This window comes from Nerophis lumbriciformis, linkage group LG27 (genome assembly GCF_033978685.3).
Source record: "Nerophis lumbriciformis linkage group LG27, RoL_Nlum_v2.1, whole genome shotgun sequence".
NCBI lineage: Eukaryota > Metazoa > Chordata > Actinopteri > Syngnathiformes > Syngnathidae > Nerophis > Nerophis lumbriciformis.
In genome coordinates this window covers 30,746,137-30,759,299 of record NC_084574.2, presented here as the reverse complement: position 1 = coordinate 30,759,299, position 13,163 = coordinate 30,746,137, and the positions used below count along the sequence as shown (strand labels likewise).

The window sequence follows — 13,163 nt, the reverse complement described above, 5'->3', positions numbered from 1 at the left end:
ACGGAAGAAGATTTTTACAACAAATTTCTAAAGTTTAGTAATATATCAGATATATCAGATTGTAGGTGGAGTTTTTTTTTACCCTTTGCGTTTCATATTTCGCTGTGTTTGTTGCATTTTTGTTGCTTTTCGCTTGATTGTAAAATATGTCGATCAAGAGGGGGTGTGACGTTAATATGTTGTCAATATTCAGTGTTTTATCGTTCATAGTTAATATTGTAAATCCCACATTCTTTATTTTCTTGTACATTCTGGGTGTCTCATTCAGTAAAAAAACTTAAAATGTAATTCCGTTTTTTAAGGCGGTCTGTCATAACGTTTTTAGCATTCAATCAGACATTATTGTCAGGTTTTGTATTAGTGTTCCTAAAAATAGGACCCAAGCACACATACTGTACAGAAGATTTTCACAGCTTACATATATATATATATATATATATATATATATATATATATATATATATATATATATATATATATATATATATATATATATATATATATATATATACATATATATGTATACATAGATAGATATATGGATAGATGTACCGGCCCCCAGACACATTTTTTTCTCTAAATTTGGCTCCCCCAGTCAAAATAACTGCCCAGGCCTGTGGTAACATAATGGTAACATAAACCAGCTGGTGGTGTTCTTGTTACATTTTTGGATTGAAAAATGTAACTTAGGGCAAGTTGCAAATTGAAAAAGTACTCCATGTTTATGTCTGCGTGTGACCTTTGCAGTCAGGCTTTATTTGAGTGTCTGCCGCTTTCACGCGACAGTGAAATATTGTCTGTGTTTACATCTTTGATGAATGTCAACCATTGCACTGCAAATTGTTTGCCACTTGCCAATATTTAAAATTAACTTTTTAGAAAGTTCCCTAGTTTTAAGAGCTATTTGCTTATTTTTAGTCATTAACTAATCTTAATTATAGAATGAATAATTAATTATTTTTGATATTGTAGTTTGAAAATATTAAGATTCAGAAATTAACTATTCAAATAAGATATTTAGCAACGTCTCGAGGATGCTTAATTAAAGAATTACAAGTTGAATAATGCTTGTTTTCAGAATAAAATACTTATTTCTAGCTTAAAAGTCCTTTTAATTTGTAGACATACAAATCTTGATTTAGGATGTCTTATATAGTTAAATTATCTGTCCATGCAGCTAGTTAATTTCCCCTAGTTTTTATTATATATTTTTTTACTATTTTAACCTTTTTATCTTATATTTTGACAGTTTTTTTTTGCAGTGCATTCAAGACAAGAGCGTGATCAAATACATTTGTCATAATGGGTTTGTCTTAAAATTGGAAATATTAACTACCCGTTAATGTCATTATTTTACAGTAGGTGGCGAGTAATGTTGCAATATTATTCACATGCATGTGCTGTTAAGCTATTTCCTCTAAATAAAAATAAGAACGTGTGATCTAGAACAAGGGTTTTTAACCTTTTTGACCTCAGGGCCCAACTTTTTCACGAAACAGGGGCCCAGGGCCCACTCAAATATTTACACTAAATTAGTAATCTTACTTTTTATTTATCATTTATTTTAATCGTATTCAATAATTCTATTCAACCTACTTAATTAACAGAATAAACCTTGCCAAATGAAATGAAACCATGTGTTAATCACAAAGATTATCATCAAGACTTAGGTCAGACTGATTACAAAAATAAATGCTAATCATATATACTGCAAAAGAAGGGACTCGAGAACTGATGGAAAATAAATGTACATACAATTGCGCAGTACTGAAAAAAAAAAAACTAACTAAATTTATAATAATGATACGTTTTTTAACTAAACTGTCAAAAAAATTTAACAACAGCTTCACCACTTTAGTCATATTTTTTATGCTTAAATGACTTCAGCTCCAGACTTCTTCTGTTTGTTTGATATTGTCATTACTGCCACAAGTGGTTGAAAAGTGTATTACAACTGAGTACCGCTGCGACTCAATTGGACCACAGCTGAGAAATAGATTATTTTTGGTGGCCCCCTAGGGGGCACTCGCGGCCCAACAATAGGCCCTGGCCCTATGGTTAAGATCCCTGTAATAGATAATGACTTAGACTTAGACTTAGACTTCCTTTTTATTGTCATTCAAATTTGAACTTTACAGTACAGATAAGAACGGAATTTCGTTACATCAGCTCATGGTAGTGCAGAATAAAAAAGCAATAAGGTGCTTATATAAATAAATAAATAGATTACTGTACAGATAAATATATTGCCCTTTTAGTGATACTAAGTACAGGAACGTATCTGGTCGATACTACAATGATTACGTCAATATTTTTTGGCATCACAACATCTTCTTTAGTTTAAAAAAAATTCATAATATGTTTTAATAAACTCAGGAAATATGTCCCTGGACTTTGAATATGACCAATGTATGATCCTGTAACGACTTGGTATCGGATTGATACCCAAATTTGTGGTATCATCCAAAACAACAGAAGAATAAGTGATTATTACATTTGAACAGAAGTGTGGAAAAAACATGTTAAGAGAGAAAGTAATTAGCAGATATTAACAGTAAGTGAACAAGTAGATTAATAATTAATTTTCTACCACTTGTCCTTAATAATGTTGACAAAATAATAGAATGATAAATGACACAATATGTTACTGCATATGTCAGCAGACTCATTAGGAGCCTTTGTTTGCTTACTTACTAATGAAAGACAAGTTGCCATATATGTTCACTATTTTATTTAAGGACAAACTTGCAATAATAAACATATGTTTAATGTACCGTAAGATTTTTTTGTTAAAATAAAGCCAATAATGACATTTTTTGTGGTCCCCTTTATTTAAAAAAGTATCAAAGTACCGAAAAGTATCGAAATAATTTTGGTACCGGTACCAGTACCAAAATATCGGTATCGGGAAAACACTACTACATATACACTATAATGTGTGTTCCAAAAGAGGCATGATATTTAGGTAGGTATATGAGCTGTTTTCATTATGTAATGTATGTTTATATCACAGCCATTTTATGCAAGAATGTGGAAAAGAAGTCCACCAGCCAGCCAAAGGACAACCGCTATTTACCCTGCATTCAGCCAAACACATTAAGCCGCTGGTCTTGACGATCAAGCGCCACTTTGTTTGGAGGCTAAACAAAGTTCTGACAGACTCAGCAACATTGTGAACATCAAGACGTCATCGCCGCCTTTGGACACTTTGTACGTCTCGTTGCATCAGTAACAATGCGGAATGAATACAAGAAGTACAGTACATTATGTATACATTTTTGGATGTCTTCTGCTTGGTCCAGACTTAACCTTAGACTGTGTTGGACTGGATAGAGATTTAAATAAACATGGTTGTATAAACAAAAGTTTGAGTGCCAGGTTCTATTTTGCAGGAGACGAGTTGAGTTTAATACAAACCCCGTTTCCATATGAGTTGGGAAATTGTGTTAGATGTAATTATAAACGGAATACAATGATTTGCAAATCATTTTCAACCCATATTCAATTGAATGCACTACAAAGATATATATATATATATATATATATATATATATATATATATATATATACAGTCGGGATCAAAAGTTTACATACACTTGTAAAGAACATCATGTCATGGCTGTCTTGAGTTTCCAATAATTTCTACAACTCTTATTTTTTTGTGATAGAGTGATTGGAGCACATACTTGTTGGTCACAAAAAACATTCATGAAGTTTGGTTCTTTTATGAATTTATTATGGGTCTACTGAAAATGTGACCAAATCTGCTGGGTGAAAAGTATACATACAGCAAAGTTAATATTTGTTTTACATGTCCCTTGGCAAGTTTTACTGCAATAAGGCGCTTTTGGTAGCCATCCACAAGCTTCTGGCAAGCTTCTGGTTGAATTTTTGACCACTTCTCTTGACAAAATTGGTGCAGTTCAGCTAAATGTGTTGTCTTTCTGACATGGACTTGTTTCTTCAACATTGTCCACTGACTTTGGGAAGGCCATTCTAAAACCTTAATTTTAGCCTGATTTAGCCATTCCTTTACCAAATTTTACGTGTGTTTGGGGTCATTGTCCTGTTGGAAAACCCAACTGCGCCCAAGACCCAACCTCCGGGCTGATGATTTTAGGTTGTCCTGAAGAATTTGGAGGTGATCCTCCATTTTCATTGTCCCATTTACTCTCTGTAAAGCACCAGTTCCATTGGCAGCAAAACAGGCCCACAGCATAATACTACCACCACCATGCTTGACGGTAGGAATTGTGTTCCTGGGGTTAAAGGCCTCACCTTTTCTCCTCCAAACATATTGCTGGGTATTGTGGCCAAACAGCTCAATTTTTGTTTCATCTGACGTCACATGGACAAAGATAAGACCTTCTGGAGGAAAGTTCTGCACAACAAGTATGTGCTCCAATCACTCTATTACAAAAAAACAAGAGTTGTAGAAATTATTGGAAACTCAAGACAGCCATGACATTATGTTCTTTACAAGTGTATGTAAACTTTTGATCGCGACTGTATATATATACTGTATATATATGTGTATTAGGGCTGTGAATCTTTGGGTGTCCCACAATTCGATTCAATATCGATTCTTGGGGTCACGATTCGATTCAAAATCGATTTTTTTTCAATTCAACACGATTCTCGATTCAAAAACGATATTTTTCCCGATTCAAAAGGATTCTCTATTCATTCAATAAATAGGATTTCCGCAGGATCTACCCCAGTCTGCTGACATGCAAGCAGAGTAGTAGATTTTTGTAAGAAGCTTTTATAATTGTAAAGGACAATGTTTTATCAACTTTATTGCAATAATGTAAATTTGTTTTAACTATTAAATGAACCAAAAATATGACTTATTTTATATGTGTGAAAATATTGGACACAGTGTGTTGTCAAGCTTATGAGATGCGATGCAAGTGTAAGCCACTGTGACACTATTGTTCTTTTTTTCCTTTTTTATAAATGTCTAATGATAATGTCAATGAGGGATTTTTAGTCACTGCTATGTTGAAATTGTAACTAATATTGATACTGTTGTTGATAATATTCATTTTTGTTTCACTACTTTTGGATTGTTCTGTGTCGTGTTTGTCTCTCCTCTCAATTGCTCTGTTTATTGCAGTTCTGAGTGTTGCTGGGTCGGGTTTGGTTTTGGAATTGGATTGCATTGTTATGGTATTGTTGTGTATTGTTTTGTTGGATTGATTAATTAAAAAAATAAAATAAATAAACAAATAAAATAAAATAAAAAATCGATTTAAAAAAAATAAGAATCGATTCTGAATCGCACAACGTGAGAATCGCGATCCGAATTCGAATCGATTTTTTCCCACACCCCTAATATATATATATACACACACATATATAAATATCCTTCTTCTTCCTCGTATTCGAAGTCGGGTGGCGGGGGCAGCAGCCTAAGTAGAGAAGCCCAGACTTCCCTCTCCCTAGCCACTTCGCGCAAACTCTCAATGGAGCTGTCCCGATACAGCATGTACCGTATTTTTTGGAGTATAAGTCGCACCTGCCGAAAATGCATAGTAAAAAAGAAGGAAAAAAACATATATAAGTCGCACTGGAGCCCGGCCAAACTATGAAAAAAACTGCGACTTATAGTCCGAAAAATACGGTACACACATTAGTACATGTAAATGTACATAACTTTAAGAATACCTCTCTCTGAAAAAGTAAAACTAGAGATATAGGCATCGTGTAATAAAAAATCTGACAGGCTGATACTATTAATGAACAAAAACAAAAACATATTTGTCTTTAATTATATAGATCTACAATCTAGAGCATTTTTATTAGATTTTACAAATGACATGATGGCGTCGCGTTCACACCCCAACACTGTTTTACATACCGGTATCAAAATATTGGTATCGGGACAACACTACTTGGGACAAAAACTGGCTTTTGAATGTCACCCTCCCCCTGCTTCCCCCAATACGTACATGCTCCCTGTAAAGCTACTATGTCTACGACACACTTTTGCATACCTTTTAGTGCCTTACCTCTGTATCCGTCACAGTACTCGATGTCAAAGAGGAGCTCTTGACCTTGCCTCGAAGGAACGCGAGAGCGGGCGAGTCTGCAGCAGGAAGTGTGTCGTCAGACTTGGGGGACTTGGGTGAAATCACTCGGGGAACAGGGGAGGTGGACGGTGTGGGCCCAGGCGAAGGACGCGGGGAGAGGGTTCCCATCTCGATGGCTAAATCCTCTGTGCACTCCAAGCCACAGCTCTGGAGGTAGTCGTCGGTATATCGATCCACTACCAATAGTCTGGTACGATGAGGTACTTCTCGGATACGCTCTACCACCTGCACACAGTAGATATGTGTTAGTCTTGAAGAGGCCTGTCAGGGGTTGTTGTCACAATTTGGACAATGGATGTAGTCTGAAGTCTGGATCCCATGGATGTGACCAGATTCCGTGTTTCCTGGATGATTTACCAGACACTTTTGCTTGCAACCGTCTGTCTAGGAGCCGTATAGACTCCTGGTGAGGTCTTTCAGGCTTTCCCTGACAGAAGGAGGCCCTAAAGTAGACCATAGGACACACTGGAGGGATTATGTGCCACAGCTGGCATGGGTATGGCTTGGTGTCCCCCCCAAGTGTGAAGTCTGGGTTTTCGCTACTGAGACTGCTACCCCCGCGACCCGTGTAAGCGGAAGGAAATGGAAGAACAAATGAAAAGCATCCTCTATTAGCGTGAAATCAGGCCATTCAAACTCTCTGCCTTCAAAAAGTCTTAAGCTGCTTTCACGGTATGTTTAGAATGTTTTACAGCAGGCATCTCATCAATAAACACAAGTAGAAGAGTCCCGTTACAACGTTTTCACTTCCGGATGTTAGAATAAGTGAAACTAGTCAAACAGAGAACAATGGTAGGTGTGGAAAAACCCTAACTTATTTTATTTTATTTTATTTATTTATTTATTTTGTCCTGTCCAGCTTCTCAGGCAAATCATATAGTTGATGTAGATGCTCATATCGGCTGTACACATTTACTTTACAAAAGAGAAGTGTGGGATACTTCTCTTGTTGCCTTATTTGTATTTGACTTTATTAAATGTATTTATATTATTATTTGGTGCAGCTGGGCCGGAGCAGGAGGGAATAGAAAGAGAGAAAAAGGAAGACAGAGGGGGAAATTGTGGGGACGAGAGGGGGATAAGACAGAGAAACAACAACATCAAACATAACAATAATAACAACAACAACAACAACAATAGAGCAACATCAGCAAATACAATGTGTACAAATATGATGGTAAAAGTGATAGCAAAGAAGCAGTAAGTAAAATAAATAATAATACAGAAATGACAATGAGCACTATTACACTACGAATGGAGCGATACAAATACCAATAGTAGTAGCGCTATTAATAATGAATAATAACAATAAATTACCTCTATTATCAACAATACAATTGTTCAAATGCCACAATACATATATGTAATGATAACTTGAAATACAAAAGAAAGCAGAAAAATGGAGGGGAAGAAAGAGAAGCCAGCTATATTAACCTTGTAGATTGTTATTGTAACAATAGGTTAAGCTTTGTCAGTGTGCCATGTGTTACCCAGTTTAACACTAAAACACTAACTTATTTATGATGAACTGTCTTAATTGGAATTATGTTCTCTTTTAAATTGAAGTGGCCAGCCCATGTCAGAAACTGTGACACCTGTAAAACGGCACAGAAACAGTGGTTGAAAACTAATCAGACGTGCACGCACAATTAGACTATTTACATGTTTTTTTTTTGTCTTGTGATTTATGTATTCTTTTGTTTCATGACCTTTTGAATGTTTACTGTATTAACCTGCCTTAGGACAACGGATGAAAATGAGCTATTGTGCTAACTCCGGCATATTTACATTGTTGCTCTATGTTGATGAATATGCATTGTCCTAATTCAAATAAATAAATTCATGAAGCAGGAAGTCGTTACTTCCTGGATACTTGTTTGTTACTGGATACTTGCTAATACACTTCTGCCATTGGGACTTTGTATATGTAAGTAATATGCAACTATAAGCATTTGATATTTGTTTATATTAACAAATGTGGTGTTTAGATTACAATATTGTTAAATTACGGACACTTATAATTAGAGATGTCCGATAATATCGGCCTGCCGATATTATCGGCCGATAAATGCGTTAAAATGTAATATCGGAAATTATCGGTATCGTTTTTTTTATTATCGGTATCGTTTTTTTTTAATTTATTTATTTTTATATTTTTATTAAATCAACATAAAAAACACAAGATTCACTTACAATTAGTGCACCAACCCAAAAAAACTTCCTCCCCCATTTACACTCATTCACACTCATTCACACAAAAGGGTTGTTTCTTTCTGTTATTAATATTCTGGTTCCTACATTATATATCAATATATATCAATACAGTCTGCAAGGGATACAGTCCGTAAGCACACATGATTGTGCGTGCTGCTGGTCCACTAATAGTACTAACCTTTAACAGTTAATTTTATTAATTTTCATTAATTACTAGTTTCTATATAACTGTTTTTATATTGTTTTACTTTCTTTTTTATTCAAGAAAATGTTTTTAATTTATTTATGTTATTTTATTTTATACATTTTTTTTAAAAAGGACCTTATCTATCTTCACCATACCTTGTTGTCCAAATTAGGCATAATAATGTGTTAATTCCACGACTGTGTCACGACTGGGACTGTGGCGTGGTTTGTTCTCCAGAGGTGCAAAAGATTTGGACCAGATGTGGCGTGAAGGGGAGTACATGATTTATTTTAACACTATAACTACAAAAAAAGAAGCAAACAAAAGGCGCGCACAAGGGCGGAAGTACAAAACTTGACTATAAACACAAAACTTGCACAACGGCAGAAACTATGAACAATGAAACAAAACTTGCAAACTGTGGCATGAATAAAGAAAACTTACTTGGACGAGAAAACGGCATGAAAAAGCGCAGCAAGGGTCATAAGGGTGTGTGGAGCATGTGTCAGGGGTATGAATGCGGATGTCGCCAGAAAGACAAACTGAAAACAATGAACTTAAATACTACAGACATGATTAGTGAAAACAGGTGCGTGACTCAAAACGTGAAACAGGTGTGTGACGTGACAGGTGAAAACTAATGGTTGCTATGGAGACAAAACAAACAAAAGTCCAAAAAACAAAACCGAACATGACTAAAACAAAACATGATCACACATACATTACAGACTGTATATATCGGTTGATATCGGTATCGGTAATTAAAGAGTTGGACAATATCGAAATATCGGATATCGGCAAAAAGCCATTATCGGACATCCCTACTTATAATGTATGTCTAGCTTGTGTGCTATTGTGCGCTCATCTGCTGTGTAGCTTCCAGCTGTTAGTGGCCTATAGCCTACCATGTTTACCAAATGACTTGACTAAAATACAAGAAAAGACTAACCATGTGTGTTTATTGGAGAACATTTAGATGTTGACTGGCTGTCCAGCTTTGCACAAGTAAACACGCTGCAGGACTGCTTTTTTACCCTAACCGTGCATGGTTAGTGATCAGGTCAATGCATGCATCAGTGCAAAGGTGAGTGAGGAGACCTGCTGGTAAATTTCCCTTCAAAAAAACTTTAAATAAAACAAGTTTTCAGCAAATAAATGAATACATAAATGCTTCTGAAAGACATTTTGACAATAACATTGCATTTATCTCCAAATATTGGGCTTTTTAAAAATTGTTAAATATATAATCTGTGATTAATCAGCCATCCATTCACTACCGCTTGTCCCTTTTGGAGGCGGAAGGCGGTATTACGGCTTCCTCTCACATCACAGGGAGAACATGCAAACGCCACACAGAATCGAACCCAGGACATTCTTATTGTGAGGCACTTGCCTTAACCACTGTCCAACCGTGCTGCCTGTGATTAATCATGATTAATCCAATTTAAAAGTGTGTTTAATCTGATTGAAAAAAATAAATAATTTAACAGCACTATTTTATACATTTCACATAGACTGGTGACTGTTATTTGTGTTTAGATGCTTTAAGTTATGTACTTATAACCTTGTCAATGCAGCTAAATTTTGAAATTTAGTCCTTCTTGCCTTCTTAAAATATTTTTCCCTTTAAAATAACATTGTGACAAGCAACCCCATAATGTGTGACAACCAAATACGTCAATAGTGTCTAAGAGTTTATCATCACTTTATTATGATGAGTTGTAAAATGTGAGAAATACACTGTCAGGTTCAAACACTGATGACATCTATTAAACAGACAAAGAAGCAAGGAATTAAACAGAGACATGATTAAATTTGGCTCAGTGAGGAGAAACGCGTAGACCTGTACCCTTGTACAGTGTCCCATCACGAAAGATTGTACGCCTCCTCTTTTATTTGGACTTTCCCTGATTACATGGAAACAGCGGTTTCTAAAGGAAGGGGGGTCGTAAACAGCGGTCGCCTTTGCTTACAAAACAGTTCAAAGAAAAGGTGCCTGGAGGGGGGGTCAGGTCCTGCTTCCTCTCTGCTTTCTAGATCTCGGGTCAAGACAAAATCTTCCTGTGGATTACAATACATCAAAGAAACCGACGCCTTCATGTCGCTTCCCATCCTACACAGTGGAGTTTTACAAGCCTTTTGATTGGTAAGATCAAAGACAGCTTTTGTCTGCTCGCCAGGAACTCATTGAAACACAAAGTTTTGTGATAACTTAGATCAGGGCCGGCCCGTGGCATAGGCCGTATAGGCAAATGCTAAGGGCGCCGTCCATCAGGGGGCGCCACGCCAGTGCCACAAATGTTGGAGAGAAAAAAAAAAAAAAAAAAAAGTTGGTACGGTGCGCCCCCTCCCTTCCCGTATCATGACTCTTTTTGGACGTCACCACATCAAAAAATCAACACAAGATGTCAAAACGGCCAAAACTGTCAGGTGCCCAGGGAAGAAAAAAGAGAAAAGAAGAGGAGGAGAAACGAGAAAAGACAGAGGTAGCAGGTAGGTGAGCCGAACATGAAATTATTTGTCTGTTACAGAATGTGATAGTAACCCGGCTTTTTAGCATTAAGCTAATGTCACATGATTCGGCAATTGCTAATCAATAAATAGCTAGTTCTGTTTTAACGTCGGGTTAATATTGTGGAGGGGGCTAAATTGTTATGGAAAATAATAATGTAACGTTAGGTAATTACAGTACTCCCACCTTACATTTTTCAGGGACATTTGTATTAGATCTTTTAAGCAGCTGTTTTTTTTTTACATTGTTATTGCCTTCTGGTTAGCTATGTTTGCCCTGCAGGTAATAGTCACTTTTCCACCCCTTTATATATTAGGTATAGTTGTAAGTAAAAAAAAAAAAGGTCAAAGACAAAGCTATTCGGTTTCTTGTGAGTATATACACTTCACTGCCGATGTGGGGGGGCGCCACCTAAAATCTTGCCTAGGGCGCCAGATTGGTTAGGGCCGGGCCTGACTTAGATACAATTATTCTGACATACACATTTCAAGCCAACACTTTAAGTTTCATATTGTAGAAATGATTGTTGAAATCTGTTTTGATGATCAGCAATTCACAAATAAAAAGTATGACAACTAACCACGTTTTCGCAGGGCTGACATGGCTTAATTGGGGCTCTAAGGAAAACTGTCTTTCATTTGATTTACACTTTTTCATCCATATGATATCATTTTTTATGCTTTTTTTAAGATTAAACTTGATTTCACGTTTTGTTCTCAAACAAATTCATGGGAAATACATTTGTAAACATTTGTGACACAGCTACGACCAGGGATCAAACCCAGCCTTACTGCGTGCCCTGGGGGACAATGGCAAAGTTCAGGTAAATCTGCCATTATGTTCTTATCAGTGACGGAGCAGGAGTACAAATGTTTTTTTTTTACATGTGCTTCATCACACAAAATTCTTTCCTGTCCTGTGGATTTACACTGTAAAAATGTGTATTATATATTTATACAATATATATATATTATCATATTGTATAATATTGCATTACCTTCACAGTAACATTTACAGCCATACATACTGTGAAATATATTTACCGCAATTGACTGTAACGGCACAGCTGTGATTTTATTGTTCAATTACAACAAAGTTGCAACTCAATGCATCACAATTGTAATGTATAGCCAATTACCGTATTTTTCGGAGTATAAGTCGCACCGGAGTATAAGTCGCACCTGCCGAAAATGCATAATAAAGAAGGAAAAAAACATTAGGCAACTTTCATAAACTATGAAAAAAACTGCGATTTATAGTCCGAAAAATACGGTACAATACAATTACAACTAAATACTGCAACTCCACAATTGTGATTTTATTGTTAATTATTCTCGCGGTTTAATAAGATCATGCCACCACTTATTGAACAAGAGTGTGCAACGTAGTTTACGGAACCTCTTAAGACACAAATCAGATTAAATTTACAGTCATTTGTTGTGATATTACAGTACTGTGAAATAACAGTTCATTACTGTGAAATATATGAGTATCGTACATTTGTTGTACATTTTGATTACAGTATTTTACTGTAAAAATACTGTTAAATGCTAAGAAATCCAGTTTTTTATTATTATTATTATTTTTTTTTTTTTTTACAGTGTAACAGCCTGTTGCTGAAGGAGCTACTTATGTCCTCCTTTATGTCAGCTTATAGTCAATAAAGATGGTATCAAGAAAGATCTGTCATTGGCCAAACACTTCTCCCTGGACCGCAAAGTTTTGGGACCATGACAACAGCTGCCGTGACATTACAGTTTTTTTCCCATTTGCTTACACACAATTTTACTAACTGTGTGTCTTTTTTCAAAAGGATTTACACACTTTTCCAAACACCACATTCAATTTTCTTAATTCCAAATTATTTGCAAAATGACACACTTCGGTCAAAACATATGCCCATTCATCAAAATACAGCAAGCATTTGTAAAAATGCAGTTTTATCGTCATCTCACTCACAGAGACTTCAAATGTTAAGACACTATTGGAGCGAGTTACCCAGAACAGTGATAAATACAAAACACATTTATAAAAAAACCCTATTTTACTATAAGAAATCACATGTTTGGGGCATTTTGCCCGACCTTTTTTAGCATATGTGATGAATGATTACTGTAACTTGACAAAATATATCTGCAAATCCACAGCAATCGTC

General features: G+C 35.7%; 1 protein-coding gene across 1 annotated transcript in view; it reads right to left on the bottom strand.

Moving 5' to 3' along the window:
- nherf2 (NHERF family PDZ scaffold protein 2) overlaps positions 1–13,163 on the bottom strand; it is a 31,389-nt gene that overhangs the window by 17,248 nt on the left and 978 nt on the right. The window contains exon 2 of the mRNA XM_061988157.2: positions 6,015–6,320. Within this exon, the coding sequence (XP_061844141.2) occupies positions 6,015–6,320 (306 nt within the window). The remainder of the gene's footprint in view (positions 1–6,014; positions 6,321–13,163) is intronic.